The following is a 19771-nucleotide window of genomic DNA, read 5'->3' as shown; positions in this document are numbered from 1 at the left end:
TAAATTCAAACTGTTTATTGTATAAATCGATTAATTCTCTTTAGACAATTTGGACTAAATTGCTTGATTCATATGGATTAGTTTTATGATCTCTATGGACATTTTGGAGCATCAACGGGGTAGTTGTGCACTGTAAAATGTCTCCAATTGAATATTTTCTAGTGACTGATCACATTTAAGGATCAAATCATTTTTCAGTTGGCCAAATTGAATTTCTGTGAATTGATGCAATTTAATTCATGAAGTGGACAACTGAAAAATTTAGATGTGATCAGTCACTGGAAAATTTTCAACTGGAGACTTGTGTGTGGACTGTCAATGGAAGGACAGACTTACAATCATTTTTGAGTGAAAAAGTAGTTAATAAATTGACTGGGTTGACTGAACAACTGACCATCTAAATAAAGTCAGGATGTAATATCCACCTCCATTCCTTTCTAGTTGATGTGCGACACTGGACCACAAAACCAGTCATAAGGGTCATTTCTTTTTAAATTGAGATTTATACATCTGAAAGCTGAATAAACAAGCTTTCCATTGATATATGGTTTGTTAGGAGAGGAAAATATTTGGTCAAGATACTTTTACATCTGAAATCTGAGGGTGGAAACAAATCTAAATATTGAGAAAATCGCCTTTAAAAATGTCTAAATTAAGTCCATAGCAATTCATATTACTAATATATATATATATATATATATATATATATATATATATATATATATATATATATATTTTTTTTTTTTATTTCTACGGTAGGAAATTTAGAAAATTTCTTTCCTTAATATCCTAATGATTTTTGGCATAAAAGGAAAATATTTTTGACCTATACAATGTATTGCTGGCTATTGCCACAAATATACCCGTGCGACTAATGACTGGTTTTGTGGTCCAGGGTCAAAGACTTCAGTTATTGAACTGAATTGAAATGCTGAATTAATCCGAGCTGAACACTATTAGCTTCGGTCAAGCTGCTTTACAGCTGAAATTGAAATTTTACAAGAATTTTACAACATTAACACTTGTATTGTATAGCGTGCTATATAAATAAATGTCACATAACTCGGCTTTTACGATCCAACCAATTCCTGATGGAATAATTTTGAGTCCCTTAGAAAATACATCATATTACAGAAGGATTGAAATGAAAGGAATACGCTACTTTGAATAAAGCAGCATACAAGACAGATGGTCACAACTTCATAAAAAATATGTTCCTTTAATAATACACACTTAAAATATGAACTGCAGGTAGTAGTGTGAGGTGTCCTTACGTGAGAGCCACACGAGCGCGGCTAACAGTGACGCTGGAATTCATGTTGGACCGAAACACGACTGCATTCATAGCACTGAAAAAGCTTAAGTTAAATGAGCAGTTAACAGGAAAGGGGGGAGGGGCGGTAAGAGCATTTTTGTATGTACGTGTAGAAATCCAGTCTCTGTATTCTGATAAGCCACTAACTACAAATTTAAAAAATAAAGACACATTTGGCAACATAATCAGTGTTCCTAAGGGAGTAGGAAAAGAAATATTACCTAGGTGTGGCACATAATCCAGAATCTGTTTAATGAGGTTAATGAGCTACTGGGTTCTTCTCCATTCTCAGACATGTCCATTCTGTTAAGTGTGCTGACATGCGCAAAATTACACGAAGTTTGAGGATGTCTGACTTTGAGGAAGTCTGTTTCTGGCTGCTGCAAAGACACTCCTTCCAGAAAGAGTGCGAGAAAGCAAAAGACGGGTTCAGGACCAGTGAGGGCTGTATTCTGTCATTGCTGCTGAAGGAAGTGGACGAGGGTGGGAATAGAGAAGGCCCTCATCAGAGGTGCTGCTGGAGGAAGTACAGTAGCATGATCTCGTAGTGCTCTCCGGACTCAGGACAGCGAATGCTGTGTCTCTCATTGGGGTAGATCTATGGAGAAAAAGTATGATCAAATATGTGGTTGAGAAAAAAAAGAAAAGAAAAAAAAAAACATACTAACATACAGTGCATCTGGAAAGTATTCACAGCACTTGACTTTTCCCACATTTTGTTATGTTGCAGCCTTATTCCAAAATTGATTAAATTCATTATTTTCTTCCTCAATTCTACAAACAACACCCCACAATGACAACATGAAAGTAGTTTAAAATATTTGCAAAAAAAAAAAAAAATGTGTACATGAGTATTCACAGCCTTTGCCATGACACACAAAATTGAGCGCAGGTGCATCCTGTTTCCACTGATCATCCTTGAGATGTTTACAGAACTTGATTGGAGTCCACCTGTGGTTAACTCAGGCCCCATCCACACGAAGCCAGAGCTTTCCCAATCCAATCTGGGGGAGAAGTTGGGGCCTTAGTTTGGGAGGTGACCAAGAATCCAATGGTCACTCTGACAGAGCTCAAACATTTCTCTGTGGAGAGAGGACAACCTTCCAGAAGAACAACCGTCTCTGCAGCACTCCACCAATCAGGCCCGTATGGTAGAGTGGCCAGACTGAAGCCACTTCTCAGTAAAAGGCACGACAGAATGCCTGGAGTTTGCCAAAAGGCAGCTGAAGGACTCTCAGACCATTATCAAGCGAACTTCTTTCACATAGTCATAATGGGGCATTATTTGTAGAATTGAGGAAAAAAGAAATTATGAATTCAATCCATTTTGGAATAAGGCTGCAACATATAATGTGGAAAAAGTGAAGCACTGTGCATCTGGAAAGCATTCACTGTAAATGTACATTTTAATACTCAGTTTACAAACCTGTAGCTGATATGGCTTTCCTGCACGGATGAGTTGAGACACCAGGAAGTTGGTGTGGAAAAAGTGCACGTTTTCATCAAGGAATCCATGTAAAATCAGTAATCGGTTTGGCCTAGAAAAAAAACAAAGGAAACTAGTTAGCAGTGTAGAGATTACAAATTTCTCTTATAATACACCCTGAGAGGAGTTATCTATATGAATTGATTGAACTTCAGAGATTCATATCTTCAAGATTAAATTTACCTAGATTCAAAATGGGGAGAAATTTTTGAGAGGATATTTTAATACTATAAAGCCTACTGTATCTCATCAAAAACTGTTGTACAACATCTAACTGTTTTATTTGATCTGATTTACAGTTAATATATTTTAGGCCTTTTAGTATAATAAAAAAAAAAATTATCTTTTTTTTTTTTAAATCTAATTTATCATTAGAAATATCATTAGAAATATTTTACTATCAACATTTACTGGTTGGAAGCCACTTAGGTATATTTGGTATATATTATCCACATCCTTTTTCTGAAAAAAAAAAAAAAATTCATTAAAAATATCAAATGATGCATCAGGCTTTAGAGGAATGTTTATTTATACCGTTTATTTATATCTTTAAATCTTCATTGTGTTATATTGCATTGCAATATATGTAGTGACGCAACAAACACATTTGATCATAAAACTAAGCATTAAATATCATAAGACATTATTGGGAGATAAATACTTTTTGCAAGTAGTCCTATAGTATTATAAAGATCTCATTGATTAAAATGCAAGCTATAGTAATTTCATTTTATACTTTGGCTATATACATTTTAAAAATCTGCTTATTTTTGCTCAGTTGACACATCTGAATAAAATTGTGCGACCTTCAAATTCTCAAAAATCATCCATCAGACTTTCATGTGTCAAATAGTATTAAATATGATACTCAACTACAAATACAAGATTTTCTAACCATTACAACCAAATCCAAGCAACTTTAGTAGACCACAATCACTAAGATGAAGTTGTATGCCAAGAACACCTAATCAGGGTGAAACTAAATGTTGCGCGTCCTCTGGCCTGAGCCGCAGTAACTCACTCGTTGGGAAGTTTGTCAACGTGCAGGGCGACGGAGCCCGCCTCATATCCCTGCTGGTTATTTTCAGGCACGTCCATGTAGCGTTCGGTGTAGCCAGTATCATATGCCATCCACACCGTCACAGGAGCTCCTGCTATGGCCACCTGGAGATCAGAATGGGCAACTCACTTAACACATGATGAGAATAAAACCAAAGATAATAATTTTAGTCTCAAAGTACACACATTTGAAAATGTTTCTTCCCTTTTATCCAAAATACAGCTCTTATATTTTATTTGAGTGATTCCAAAAGCATAAAAAAAGGTAATTGACCATGATTAAAATTTCAGCAAAGCAACCAAGTTCTCAAGCCAAAGTGCATTTGATATGCCCCCTGCTGGTGAAAGCGCATGCATGGGTGGGGTTGAGGGACAGTTGAGCAACTAGAAAAAGAAAATTTAAGACGACTACATAACACTGGGGCAGCTGTAAATCTAACCTTGAAGATGTTTGGCCTGTGAATGAGACCCATGAGAGAGAGGAATCCTCCGTAAGACCAACCATGGATGGCAACCCGACTCAAGTCTATGAACTTGTACTTCTCTGCCACAAATTGAAGCCCCTCCACCTGATCTTCGATCTCCACCTGCCCCTGAGGATGAGGAGAAAATAACAGTAATATGAATAAAGAGTGCCATATAACATGTTTTATACCCTAAAGCCTGGTTTCTTTCAAATACATCAACCATATACACACACACACACAGAGACACCCCCCCCCCCCCGACAAAAGACAAAACAGCCTATCATTTATTTGTACAATTTTAAAATGTAATTAAATAAGCAGTTAGTCATGTCCCAATCCAACCATCATACAAAATTACTAAATATCATATCTAATTGACCTTTAATAAGCTTTGATATAAATATGAGTTGGGCAGAACTGAAGGCATCTAATTCAGTCTTTGACTGTGAGTAACACGTGGGATCATATGTCTGAGCTGTCACTCAGAAATCAATTTAACACCATAACATTTCATGGCCAATCATTCTTGCAACTTAAATTGCGGCATGATCATATTTGTGTCTATATAAAGCATTTACGCAACCCGTTTTCAACACCTGCTGGCTGACCTTTTAAAAGCAGACAATATGTTAAATGCGAGAATGTTTTTATGTGAGACTATTTTTATGTCAGGTTCTGAAAGAACACGCACGCCAAAAGATCATGAAGCTAATGATATTGCTAAATTTACACTGCAAATAGCTACACATAGCTGCAATAAATTTATAACCTGTGAGTTGATGGGAAGTTGGCCCAAAAGAATTGGCACACCCATCCAAATCATTTAATTCAGGCGTTCCAATCACTTCCATGGCAACAGGTTTATAAAATCAAGCACCTAGGTATGTAGATGCTTCTACAAACAGTTGTGAAAGAATGGGTCGCTTTCAGGAGCTCAGTGAATTCAAACGGGGTACCGTGAAAGGTTGGCACCAGTGCATTAAGTCCATTTGTGAAATGTAATCACTACTAACTATTCCACAATCAACCTTTAGTGGCATTATAACAACGTGAAAGCAATTGGTAACAATAGCAACTCAGCCACGAAGTGGTAGGCCACGTAAAAATCACAGTGGGGTCAGTGCATACGGAGGCACCTGTGCAACGAAGTTGTCAGCTTTCTGCGGAGTCAATAGCTATAGACCGCCAAACTTTGTAGAGAGCTTCATGGATTGGGTTTCCATGGCCGAGCAGCAGCATCCAAGCCTTGAAACACTAAGTGCAATGCAAAGTGTTGATGCAGTGGTGTTAAGCACGCCCCACTGGACTCTAGAGTAGTGTTGTAGTGCTCCCTGGAGTGACGAATCACACTTTTCTGTCTGGCAATCCGGTGGTCGAGTCTGGGTTTGGTGGTTGCCAGGAGAACAGTACTTGCCTGACTGCATTGTGCCAAGTGTAAAGTTTGGTGGATGGGGGATTATTGTGTCAGGTTGTTTTTCAGGGGTTGGGCTTGAACCCTTAATTCCAGTGAAAGGAACATGTTTTAGCATACCAAGATATTTTGGACAATTTCATGCTCCCAACTTTGTGGCAACAGTTTGCGACTGGCCCCTTCCTGTTCCAACATAACTGCGCACCAGTGCAAAAAGAGAGGTCCAAAAAGACATGAATGAGTGAGTTTGGTGTGGGCCAACTCAATATTAAACCCTATGGACTAAGAATGGGATGTCACGTACATGTAAAGTCAGGTGTCTCAAAATGTTAGGCATTTTAGTGCATGTCCGAAATTCACCGGTTGAAACTATTTGAGCTTGATTTTTGGTAAAATGTTAAAATCATAATGATATTCAAGGGTCTGGCCATATATAAAGCCACAATATCAACTTTGACAGCAGTGTTTAATTATTTTACATTTATTTTGTATTTCCTGAAAAGTAGCATTTTTTGAAAGCACAAGGTTTCCACCAGACAGTGATGGTAAGTTAATAACTATAGTGCTGTCAATCAATTTGAAAAAAAAATTACTAATTAAAAATCACAAAAAAAAAAATTGTATGGCATGCGTTAACACACTAATTTTGACCAATCACCCTTTTTTGTTTTTTAATACAATCAAACAAAGAATCTTTTTGTGTCTAGGTGGGCAGTGCCTTAGCAAGAATTAGCTGTGATGTTCAAAGTCAAATGTCTGGCTACAATACTAGACTGTCAATTCTAGTTACCATTTTGTTTTTAAGAGCCCCCTCAAACTTAAGGCCTCTTTGGCAAGACCCTCTTCCATCAATGACCACCACTGCATAACCCAGAGATGCCAATGTGTTCAGACGCAGATACTTCACACCCTTGTAGGAGTTATTTACTAACTGCACCTAAAAAAACAAAAAAGAAAAACAGACACAAAAGTAAGTAGGCATATTGAAGCACTTACAGTGGAACTTTTAGCTGATTAATATCAATTAATCCGTGAACTGAACTCAGGCACTTTAGCAATTAAGTTCACAAACAAATCAGACCAGTTTTGAAAACTCCTGATGTGAACCAATTTACTGTAACAAATTTGTCAACTAATTTTTTTTTTTTTATCATTAACACATGGAGAGTTAGGGCATAAATATATCCTAGGTCTTGGAATATATTCCAAATATAGTAGTTATACAGGCACAATATTACATATATATATATATACAAAACCCCAAATCAGAAAAAGTTGGGACAGTTTGGAAAACGCAAATAAAAAAAGAAAGTAGTGATTTCTAAATTTACTTTGACTTGTATTTCATTGCAGACAATATGAACACAAAATATTTCATGTTTTGTCTGGTCAACTTCATGTCATTTGTAAATATGCATCCTTTCCTGTCATTCAGACCTGCAACACATTTCAAAAAAAGTTGGGACAGGAGCAATTTAGGGCTAGTAATGAGGTAAAAGGGTTAAATAATGATGTGATTTGAAACAGGTGATGTCAACAGGTGATTGAAATTATGATTTGGTACAAAAGCAGCATCCAAGAAAGATCTAATTATTTAGGAGCAAAGATGGGCCGATGATCACCAGTTTGCCAGCAAATACGTGAGACAATTATTGAAATGTTTAAAAACAATGTTCCTCAAAGAAAGATAGGAAGAGATTTGGATATTTCACATTCAACATTGCATAACATAATTACAAGATTCAAGGAATCTGGAGGAATTTCAGTGCGTAAAGGACAAGGCCGCAAGCCTAAGCTGAACAACCGTGATCTCCGATCCCTCAGGCGGCACTGCATCAAGAATCGTCATTCATCTATAAGCGATATCACCACATGGGCTCAGGACTACTTTGGCAAACCTTTGTCAAGTACCACTATACGTAGTTACATCCACAAATGCCAGTTAAAACTGTACTGGGCCAAAAGGAAGCCTTAGTTTAAGTGTCCAGAAGCGCCGTCGACTTCTCTGGGCTCGGAGGCATCTGGGATGGACCATCACACAGTGGAAATGTGTACTGTGGTCAGATGAATCAGTATTTCAGGTATTTTTTGGGAGGAATGGACGCTGTGTGCTCTGGACCAAAGAAGAAAAAGATCATCCAGACTGTTACCAGCAACAAGTCCAAAAGCCAGGGTCTGTCATGGTATGCGGTTGTGTCAGTGCCCTTGGCAAAGGTAACTTGCACTTCTGTGAAGGCACCATTAATGATGAAAAGCACAGAGATTTTGGAGCATAATATGCTGCCTTCAAGAAGATATCTTTTCCAGGGACGTCCATGCATATTTCAACAAGACAATGCAAAACCACATTCTGCACACATTACAAAGTCTTGGCTGCGGAGGAAGAGGGTAAGGGTACTTGACTGGCCTGCCTGCAGTCCCGACCGGTCTCCAATAGAGAATGTGTGGCGCATTTTGAAGCGTAAAATGCGACAACGAAGACCCCGTACTGTTGCCCACCTTAAGACTTGTTTGCAGAAAGAATGGGAAAAAAATTACACCTGAAACACTTCATCACTTGGTGTCTTCAGTCCCTAAACGTCTTTTAAGTGTTGTGAAAAGGAATGGCAACATTACAAAGTGGTAAATGCTTTACTGTCCCAACTTTTTTTGAAATGTGTTGCAGGTCTGAATGACAGGAAAGGATGCATATTTACAAATGACATGAAGTTGACCAGACAAAACATGAAATATTTTGTGTTCATATTGTCTGCAATGAAATACAAGTCAAAGTAATTTTTTTTATTTGCACATTCCATACTGTCCCAACTTTATTTATATTTATTTATATATATATATATATATATATATATATATATATATATATATATATATATATATATATATATATATATATATATATATATATATATATATATATATATATATATATATATAAAATGGGTAAAACGGTTCCTTTCAGAAATCTTAATGGTCAGTTTTTTTCCCAGCCAAACCAACCTGTGGGCCACCGTACACAAACAGGATTGTGGGGTGTTTTTTGCCTGGTTTCAGGTTGTGTGGTTTGTACAGCATTCCATATAGGCGGAAACCGGAATTGGCCGGGAAGCTAAATATCTCTGGAGGGACATAATCAGCCGGACAACCTGCACAACACAGACAAAAGCAAACATGTTATTAGATCATGTGTTACTCTTTCCAACTACCGTGCAACATCACCCTGACCTGACGGCCCTACTCTCACCTGTAGCCTCCATCATGCTCGCCCAGAACTCCGGCTCTTTGTGTTGGGGGTCACTGTCAGAACCCGTCAGTTTGTAGACATGAACACACGGAGGGGTGCTCACGTTACTGTAGTGGCTAATGAACATGTCAAAGTTCTATATTGAAACAAGGGAAACAGAGTCAGAGACTGCTTGTCATGGAACATGCAGTTTTCACGCGTTGTATATTTTAACATCTATTTTTCCTCACTCATGCACCCTGTAAGACAAGCTAATGATGCAACAAAATGAAATTCTTGGCAATATAAATCTGGGATATGCTAGGCAGAAAATGTATAATTAGCTATCAAATTTATTCATGCTATAATTCCAGGAAATTCTTTGCCAGCTTCAGCCTTATTTGTAAAAACATCATTTGCAATTTCTGTATGTTTCAGTATGGCATTTTGTCACCAATGATTTGGTGTGAACAGTGCTTAAAATTGTCTCTCTCTCACACACACACACACACACACACACACACACCTGGCTAACAGAGCAGCTGTGAGAGAAGCCCGGCTTAGTAAGTCTGACAATTTCTCCAGGAGATTCGTAGCTCACAACATAAAGATGGTGCTCAAGTGGAGTATCTTTTGTGCCCTGGAAGTACACCAGTTTGGTGTCTTCGTTGACCCAGATCTGCAAACGTAAATGAAAACAACATATAAAGAACAGGAATTTGTGCAAGACATTTGTATTTTGAATTTGTTGAATAATAAGGCAAACCTTTGAGCCGTGTCTAGCCAAGACTTCCCACTCTCCACTCGTTAAAGTCACCTCCTCTTCTACAGAGCATTTAAAATCATCTAATAATAATGATACAAAAGTTAAATCATTCATATTTCAAGGACCCATGGTTACATTTTGTTTAGAAGCACAAGCCATAGATTAAAAACATGACAATAGGAAAATAAATTAAAGAATAAATGACTCGATAAAACAAAGTATTAATTTTTAATTAAAGTGAATCATCTAAGAGAACATCTAGCCAATTTAGGGACGCGATTCCCAAAAGCATTATAAGCCTAGGCTTTGCTTTTGGGAAATGTGTACCTGGATTGTTTAGTTCTTCATAGAAGCCACTGGTTGGTTAGGAAACACAATGCAGATAATTTTTATCATAAAGCATACATTTCTGACCAATCACAAAATAGTTCTCGGACACCCGCAAGAAAAAACACACGATCATTCAAATACACTCCCGAGCTTCTACTGATACAAAGCCATATGCTAAAATCGCTGAAGTAAGCCTTTAAAGCTTAGCAGGATGTTTTCATTCCCTTGAAACGGTTACATTCTACATGAAAGGTCATTTTCAAAAATCCATAATAGGGGCTCTTTAATAAATTATTAATGTTTAATATAAGCAAGTTGTCTTTGTACTGCTTTTTGTTGTGTTTTTCATTAAGAATAACAATACAGCCTACTGTAGAAATAAAAACGTAATTTACAAGTTGCATTAGGGAGTTTTTATTTTAACAGCATCATATATAACTTGTTTGACTGGATGTCAGAATAAGTTTTACTTTTTTTTTCATATTTGCACAGTGTCAATTTCATTGCATCATATCTGCATATTTGCACTTCTGATCAAATCTCTTGGGCAAAGAGAAATACACAACTATGTTTAAAGGTGCACTATGGAACTTTCCGTCCACTTGAGGGAGCCTATTCAAAACAAAGGCGTAGTTTGATGACGCCAAATTTGAGTGCAGCATCTTGGGACGTGGTCTTCACCTCACAGCCGGTGGAAAATAGGACACGGGCAGAAATCATGTTCATGAATGCGGTTATTAACGTTACTGTAGTGTAAAGCAGAGCAGGACCGAGTGTTGTGGAACAGAGCAAGGCTGCTGGAGCAATTGTTACACACAAACACGGCTCGCGAGCAGCAGGACTTTTATTATGACGGGACACAGTCGCCGGCACCTGCACTATTTCCGCTTTTCCGGTCATGAGTATGAAGTAATGCAGCTCTGTTTATCACATTAGATACATTTAAGTGTGTTTAAAATGACGTTATGACGTTATGATGTTACTCTGTGTTCGCTCGGCGGCTGCTGTGAAATTTGTTGCACACTGCTAAGAGTAAAGGGCTTCTGCCAAATAAAACCGGAAACCGAGGGTAACAGATATGATGCCATTGAAAGGAGACTCCCTCAAACGCTATGCTGAGACGTGCTAGCTCCTTGGTTAAAATAATTTTCTCACAATTTACAAATAGTTGGAAACATTTGGGATATTGTAAGTACTCAACTGAACAAAATATATAACACTGGCCTAGTGGTTTTTGGATATTTTACTGCAAAAATACTACATAGTGCACCTTTAACAGTGATATAAAATCAACTCAGCGTCTGACCTTCTGAAGGACTGTATTCTCTGGACCACTGCTGGCAGCCTGGCTGTAAGAGACTGGTTATTCTGTACAAGTGGCAGAAGCCCGTTTGTGATTCGTTCACCCACAGGAAGGTGATCTTGTCATTAGTAGTTTGAATGAAGGGATAGAAGATATCATGGACCTATTGGGAATAAGACAAGAATTGAATACAAAACAGTCAAAATACACTTTTGTTGAAAAAAAAAAACAAAAAAACACAATATTTATCACTAAATAAATAAAACTGAAATTGTCAGCAGCCATCACTCCAGTCTTTAGTGTCTTTAGGACTAGAAACTAGTATGCTGACTTGATGCTCATTATCATCATTTTTTTATTAAACAGTTGTGCTGCTTAATATTTTTGTGGAAACCCTTATTTGATGTTTTTATTAGGATTCTTTTAAGAATACAAAATCTAAAGAACAGCACTTTTTTGAAATAGTAAAGACCAGGGTATCTGCAGGTTACACCAAGTCAAATTTAAGACTTTTAAGACTTTTTAAGACTCCGCGGGGACCCTTAAGACATGTATGATTTTTATTATTACTGTTAATACAACAGATTTGTCACTTTTGATCAGTTTAAATGATCATTTATTATATATTTTTTTACTAACCCCAAACTTTAAACATTCTTTTCACATCTCTATATGGCATGGTGCTAAATATCTTTCAGACATGTGCGAGATCTTCTGACAACTCCATAGCTGTTCCTTTTGCTTTAGTCAGTGACTAAAGCACTCTCAACCAACATTAACTTTGGTCTACTATATTCTGATTAGGCAAGATGATGACAGCAGTTTTTCCTCACAATAAACAATATATTGACCATTATACGAGTTATGAGCCAAACTGCCATCCGCAAATTTCGATATCAGTGCACCACTACACTTTAGGATTAATGAAGGGGCTTACATTGATCCAGATGTCAGTTATCTCCTCATAGATGATGTAGGGCTGGACTCCCTCAGGCATGGCCTCCACATGTTCCTCCCACTGTGGTTCATCCATGCTCGCAGGTATGAAGAGTGCAGGTGGTAACAGCACTAACTGAAGCTTCTGTTGACTGCGGTCTAGTAACATTGCCCAAGCACTGGGAAGAGAGAAAATTAAAGGAAATGTATGTAAGATTGTGGCCAAAACTGGTACTGCAATCACTTTCAAATGACTGTAGAGCGGTGTATCCCCTCTCCCCCTCTCCCTGATTCGAGTTTGCCAGATAGTATGCAGGATCTAGCAGGAATGTTTGTAGATCTGCAGCTGTGGTAACTAGAGCAGATCTGGCAACACGGATGCAGAAACACTACTGACTTCGTGATTGGTAGATACAGTCTTGTTCAAAATAATAGCAGTACAATGTGACTAACCAGAATAATCAAGGTTTTTAGTATATTTTTTATTGCTATGTGGCAAACAAGTTACCAGTAGGTTCAGTAGATTCTCAGAAAACAAATGAGACCCAGCATTCATGATATGCACGCTCTTAAGGCAATTAGTTGAAAGGGGTGTGTTCAAAAAAAATACAGGGTCTACCTTTGACTGTACAAACTCAAAACTATTTTGTACAAACATTTTTTTTTCTTCTGGGATTTAGCAATCCTGTGAATCACTAAACTAATATCTAGTTGTATGACCACAGTTTTTTAAAACTGCTTGACATCTGTGTGGCATGGAGTCAACCAACTTGTGGCACCTCTCAGCTGTTATTCCACTCCATGATTCTTTAACAACATTCCACAATTCATTCACATTTCTTGGTTTTGCTTCAGAAACAGCATTTTTGATATCACCCCACAAGTTCTCAATTGGATTAAGGTCTGGAGATTGGGCTGGCCACTCCATAACATTAATTTTGTTGGTTTGGAACCAAGACTTTGCCCGTTTACTAGTGTGTTTTGGGTCATTGTCTTGTTGAAACAACCGTTTCAAGGGCATGTCCTCTTCAGCATAGGGCAACATGACCTCTTCAAGTATTTTAACATATGCAAACTGATCCATGATCCCTGGTATGCGATAAATAGGCCCAACACCATAGTAGGAGAAACATGCCCATATCATGATGCTTGCACCTCCATGCTTCACTGTCTTCACTGTGTACTGTGGCTTGAATTCAGAGTTTGGGGGTCGTCTCACAAACTGCCTGTGGCCCTTGGACCCAAAAAGAACAATTTTACTCTCATCAGTCCACAAAATGTTCCTCCATTTCTCTTTAGGCCAGTTGATGTGTTCTTTGGCAAATTGTAACCTCTTCTGCACATGCCTTTTTTTTAACAGAGGGACTTTGCGGGGGATTCTTGAAAATAGATTAGCTTCACACAGACGTCTTCTAACTGTCACAGTACTTACAGGTAACTCCAGACTGTCTTTGATCATCCTGGAGGTGATCATTGGCTGAGCCTTTGCCATTCTGGTTATTCTTCTATCCATTTTGATGGTTGTCTTCCGTTTTCTTCCACGTCTCTCTGGTTTTGCTCTCCATTTTAAGGCATTGGAGATCATTTTAGCTGAACAGCCTATCATTTTTTGCACCTCTTTATAGGTTTTCCCCTCTCTAATCAACTTTTTAATCAAAGTACGCTGTTCTTCTGAACAATGTCTTGAACGACCCATTTTCCTCAGCTTTCAAATGCATGTTCAACAAGTGTTGGCTTCATCCTTAAATAGGGGCCACCTGATTCACACCTGTTTCTTCACAAAATTGATGACCTCAGTGATTGAAAGCCACACTGCTATTTTTTTGAACACACCCCTTTCAACTAATTCAACTAATTGCCCAATTGCACAGCCTTAAGAGCGTGCATATCATGAATGCTGGGTCTTGTTTGTTTTCTGAGAATCTACTGAACCTACTGGTAACTTGTTTGCCACGTAGCAATAAAAAATATACTAAAAACCTTGATTATTCTGGTTAGTCACATTGTACTGCTATTAATTTGAACAAGACTGTAGGCGGAGGGCGTAGCTTCAGGCCAAAACACAACATGTCAACATTAACATCAGTTGAGAGCTGCAACAACAACTACTGTTGACAACTACTGGCCGGACTACTGTTGTTAGTGATAGAAGTATTTGAAATGAACATGATTTCTTAATGTCTAGTGACATATCAGGGCCATTTTTTGATTCATTAAAATTACATTTCTCACATACAGTTCCTTTAAGCAAATAATAGTTTTATTCCTATGTATTAGGCATCTTTCTCTTGTTGTTTTTCCCAGTCAGTAGAAAGTTGTAATAGTGACCTTAATTGTCTACTGCTGTTAATCTGTTAGTGTTAATGACTGTTCCAAAAGTGCTTGTGTAGAAATTATTTATGGCACACTGAACAAAAACTCTTTCCAATAATGATCTGTAAAACTGAAAACATTAACAGGGTATATGCAGGAATCCTGAAGTTAATTTCAATACCTTTTTAAGACTTTTTAAAGACCTTCTCAAAATATTTTAAGACCTCATCACACTTTAAGTTCTAATCGGCAACAAACCTTTAATAAACAGTTGTAGTCGAATGTAGACTTAAAATCTCTATCGTAGGCCAATTTTGTATTGTTTATATTGCATATCTGTTTCGCAATGTATGGAAGGCGACACATTACCTAACTGCGCATTTCGCAAAATACATGACGTCACCCGTAGACGGTGCTCGCCAGGGATGGAAATTAACTTTTTTCAAAATCTACCACTCAATGTTTTTACCAGCCACTTTTTTGTTTTTAACTGACAATGTGTAACTGCATGTGAAAATTAATACTACAAGCTCTACAATACTTAAGCAGTTTATTTAATCTCAAGTCTCAATGAAATACTGACATGTTCTCGTTCTCGCTTATACACACACAAAACATGAACTGATATACATTTAATTAAATAAGTAGGGCTTGGTGCGCTCTTTTTTTTTTACCTGGATGAGGCATTTGGATGATTCGTGGTCTTTTATGGCTTACAGTTTTATGGTTTTTAGTCCCAACAATGAAACTATTCGTTTTGGCATCTTTGAAGCATGTTGACAACATACCGAGCAGAACATTGTCAGAATGGGAAGCACCGAAATCAAAATTCTTGGCCGAAACCAAAAAAGAAGAAACCAAAGCTGAAAACCGAAAAATAAAATTCAAACTAAAATGTTTAACTCGACCTCACTCATGTGGACATTAAATAATAAAGCACATGCCTACTGGCCTGAAGAAAGGTACAGAAATTGAATAAAGTAATCAAATGTAAAATAACTGCATATTTAACTGTTTAAATGAAAGATTAATCCTTATTAAACTTACAAAAGCTATTCAATCAAGAAGCACTGTTTATTGTCAAACTAAATATAAGGACATCACTCAGGCAGCAGTAAAGGCTACTGCGCCTTTAAGACCTGATGCAGGGATATGCTCGTCTTTCTCGACTGTGCATACAGTCAGTTCTGTGCATAAGCAGTTCCTTCCCAGTTCACTTAAGGCATATTCAGACTATGTCAGCTAGGATACTCATCCAGATGGACATGATGACATACTTCTTGTGTGAGTTTGTTCGTTTAAGTGCAAGACTTGAAAGAGAACTCAATATTTGTGCGCTGTGAGACGAGTGCGCGCTCTCGGATGATGCACAGTGTCAGATCTTCTCACAGAGCGCGCGAGTCTCAGCGTGTCTTTACGCGAGTGATGACGGAGAAAATGACTGGTCATATGCGCACATACGGCAGCACTCGCATGCATTTTTTTTAAGTTTACAAAGAGGTGAAACAGCTCGGTATTTGAAGCCAGTTTACCCGCCACAACTCAAAATCAGCCGCATTTGGCTGGTGGCGGTGCTAATTTCCATCCCTGGCGCGCGCGCTCCGAGCCAATCTCAGACTGAGCACCCCGTTGTTTTTTAATACTTATGGGGATGAAAATAAATATTTTCATAAATACTTTTTGGAGTCAAACTCTTTTGACAAAGCTTAAACAAAATACTTTCAAAATTAAAGACTTTATAAAGCCGTGATAAGACTTTTTAATACTTTATAAGGGTCTTAATTTTCCCAAAATTGATTTATCACCTTTTAATACTTTTCAAGACCCCGCGGATACCCTGATTAAAATTCAGTATCCTGAAATGTAACATTTCTTCTTTGCTAAGTTTATATACAGCGATGAACTAAAATAACATTATGACCAACTGCCTAATATGCTGTTGGAACTCTAAGTGCTGCCAAAACAGTGCCGCCGAGGCATGGACTCTACAAGACCCCTGAAGGTGTCCTGTGGTATCTGGCACCAAGGTGTTAGCAGCAGTTCCTTCATTTCCTGTATGTTGAGAGGTGGACCAATCTTGTTGGTCCAGCACATCCCACAGATGATCTACTGAATGGAGATCTAGGGAATTTGGAGGCCAGGACAACACCATGTTCCTCAAACCCCAATGTGTTCAGTGTGGCATTATCCTGAGCATTATCCAGCTAAACGAGGCACTTTCACAAGGGAACACCATTGTCATGAAGTGGTGTATATGATCTACAACAATGGTTATGTAGGTGGCACGTGTCAAATTGACATTCACATGAATGGATGGGCCAAGGCCTGCAGAACATTGCCCAGAGCATCACACTCCATCCACCGGCTTGTCATCGTCCCACAGTGCATCCTGGTACCATCACTTTCCCAGGTAAACTGTGCACATGTTCACTGCAGTTCACGTGATGTAAAAGAAAAAGAGACTCAGCGGACCAGGCAAAATTCCTCCACTGCTCCAAGATCAAGTTTTGATGCACGCATGCCCATTGTAGGTGCTATTGACGGTGGAGAGGGGTCAAAATAGGCACACTGATTGGCCTGAGGCTACGCAGCAGTGTGTGATGCACTGTGTTGTGACATTCCTTCCATAACCATCATTAAAATGTAGTGTGACTTGTGCAACAGTAGACCTTCTGTTGGCTCGGGCCAGAAGGGATAACCTTGTGTCCTCGATGAGCCTTGGGCGCCCTTCACTCTTCACCCCATTGCCGGTTTGTGGGTTTTCCCTCCTAGGATCACGGTTTGAATTTTATGCAACCCGCAAGCCTTCCCAGAACAATTTGGCGCTTTATCAAAATTGCTCAGATCTTTATTCCTGCCCATTTCTACTGCATCCAATAGAGCAGGGATGGTATGGATTTTTTTTACCGTGGTTGAAAAGTAAGAAATTCCTGCGGTTCATCGGTAAACCGCTTTTTAAACCAGTGATATTTTTTTTTTTAAAAGGGAAAAAAAGACGTGCAACAGGCGTGGCGCTGTTGCAGGTCTTTTGAGTGCCACATTTATCTTTTTCTATAGTTTGCTCTGTAAATTAAATTGAGAGTATAACTAATGCATATATGCTATTTTAAATATGGTACTGTATTCCAGCCTACATTTTACAATAATAAACACTCAAACATCCATTTCATAAGCATGCGTGTTTATTTTCCGTCAGTGAAACAACACAGCCAATTGTAAATGATTATAAGTAAATGGTAATCTGAAGAATATATAAAAAATTAAGAATATAAGAAATATTTGTTTTATAGACTATTGCCCCGCAAAGATGCGTCATACCGCTCTGCGCTTTGAGATGAATGTGGGAGACGAGCTGGATAGACAGTCTCGAATATCTTCGTCTTTATGTTTTCTTCTGATGTTGCAAAGCAACACTTGTTGTAAAACGTCTGAAGAGAATTTTATCTTCCACAGGGTCAAGACATTTAGGCTGTTTGATTATGCACTGCTAGAGAAAACGAAAGTAAAACCGCTGGGTGCACGTGAACTGCGCTATTCTAATAAACCAGACGTGCCTCTAATAACAAGCACAAAGTGTGTTAAATAATATTTCATCCTACAGTGTTTTTCTACTTTACTACAGTAAAAGATGTGAACGAGTGTAATAGACTAAATCAAATGAAAGAAAGAAATGTTTATAATTCCCTGCAAAAACAAGTGCACCGCGAGTGAAGATTTGGGAAAAGAAACAAGATGTCCCGTGGGATAAAATGGACTAACATTAGGCCTATTGTTAAAATTCACGGAAATCGAAATATCGGATGACCAGATTGCAAAACAGAATTAAAAAGCTGGCAAATCTTAAATTGGGCTCAGCCTCCCCCTCTCATTCGGCATGAACCCATAGCCTGTTTTCATGGCTGCTATGTAACATTTGCGCATTTATTTCCCTTGTAAAAGCTTTGTGCTTCACCCATGTGGTAAAAATCACGTAAAACCGCGTTCACATATAAAAAACACTGGGTCAATATTATAGTTCAAAATTATAGTTAGGTAAAAAATAGTATGAAAGGAGATAAAACGTGCACAACTCTGTGGAAGTTGGAAGCAAGCTACTTTTTCGGGTTAGTAAAATAACAAAATGTAGTTTTTAAGTAGAAAATATATTTATGTAAAGAGATAAAATACAGAGTAGCCTATAGTAAATGATATCTTTTTATACAAAAAAAAAGAAAAAAATCACGATAAAGTGAACATGTTAATTTTTCTAGCAAAAAACATGAAGGCTGGAGTGTAAACCTTTTTTTTTTTTTCGATGATGGTGGTGACGATTACCGCGGGTCTGAGATCGTCACCGCCATCACCGGGAAAAAAAAAAAGGTTTAAAAAAAAGGTCATCATGTGACCGTCCCATGTATTCTGGTAAAACAGTAACCGTCCCAGTCCTAGCATCCAACACTGTGATGACGAGAACTGATTGTTTGCTTACCATCTAATCTACCCGGACCTTAATATGTGGCCTTGTTAGAAGATGATCAACGATGTTCGCTTCATCCGTCACTGGTTATAATGTTTGGCTCATCAGTGTATAAGAAAGACATGAGAGTGAATTTCTTTAAAGTGATTATTTGTTGTTACTTACAATTTGCCATCTTTTGTCCATCCAGCTCTCGCAATGTACTCAACCCCAGGAAAGAGTGTTGTGAATGGGAGTACAAGCTCCTTGTTTTGTGCACTAATAATCTACAAAAAGAATAAGAGACCATTATAAAGTCTTTTAACCAGGCATAAAGAAAGAAAAAGTGAGCTTGGGCACAGGTACCTACCTTTCCGTGCTGGTCAGTTCGAATCTCTGATAGTTTCAGGCTAATTTGAGGGTTCTTACTTCCTAAAAACATTGAGAGGGGATCATCAGCATTAATAATTAACACAAAGCATAAATCCAGTGTCAAAATATTGATAGTAAACAAAATGATGCAAAGAATAACCTGTATTTTTAAGACTGCATTCAAGTGTTGCACTTCCACATATATTAAAGGGTTTGTTCACCCAAAAATGAAATTTAGCCCATGATTTACTCACCCTCAAGCCATCCTAGGTGTATATTACATTCTTCTCAGGTATATAAAAAATGTCCTGGCTAATCCAAGCTTTATAATGGCTGTGAAAGTGCATCAATATCC

The 19771-nt window shown here is 38.0% G+C and overlaps 1 protein-coding gene across 2 annotated transcripts in view; it reads right to left on the bottom strand.

Annotated features, from left to right (window-relative positions):
• Positions 1-1203: 1203 nt before the first annotated feature.
• dpp9 (dipeptidyl-peptidase 9) overlaps positions 1204-19771 on the bottom strand; it is a 31441-nt gene continuing 12873 nt past the window's right edge. For both annotated transcript variants that reach the window (XM_067413143.1, XM_067413144.1), the window contains exons 9-21: positions 19415-19476; positions 19231-19331; positions 12298-12475; positions 11364-11523; positions 9728-9807; positions 9488-9640; positions 8983-9118; positions 8739-8884; positions 6529-6675; positions 4301-4453; positions 3823-3965; positions 2742-2853; positions 1204-1913 (exon numbers count right to left, since the gene is read on the bottom strand). In XM_067413143.1, coding sequence (XP_067269244.1) covers positions 1821-1913; positions 2742-2853; positions 3823-3965; positions 4301-4453; positions 6529-6675; positions 8739-8884; positions 8983-9118; positions 9488-9640; positions 9728-9807; positions 11364-11523; positions 12298-12475; positions 19231-19331; positions 19415-19476 — 1664 coding nt within the window. In that variant the 3' untranslated portion in view covers positions 1204-1820. The remainder of the gene's footprint in view (positions 1914-2741; positions 2854-3822; positions 3966-4300; positions 4454-6528; positions 6676-8738; positions 8885-8982; positions 9119-9487; positions 9641-9727; positions 9808-11363; positions 11524-12297; positions 12476-19230; positions 19332-19414; positions 19477-19771) is intronic.

The sequence above is a fragment of the Pseudorasbora parva genome, chromosome 13, assembly GCF_024679245.1.
Source record: "Pseudorasbora parva isolate DD20220531a chromosome 13, ASM2467924v1, whole genome shotgun sequence".
Taxonomy (NCBI): Eukaryota; Metazoa; Chordata; class Actinopteri; order Cypriniformes; family Gobionidae; genus Pseudorasbora; species Pseudorasbora parva.
Note: the sequence above shows the minus strand (reverse complement) of the source record. Positions and strands in the feature narration are given on the sequence as shown.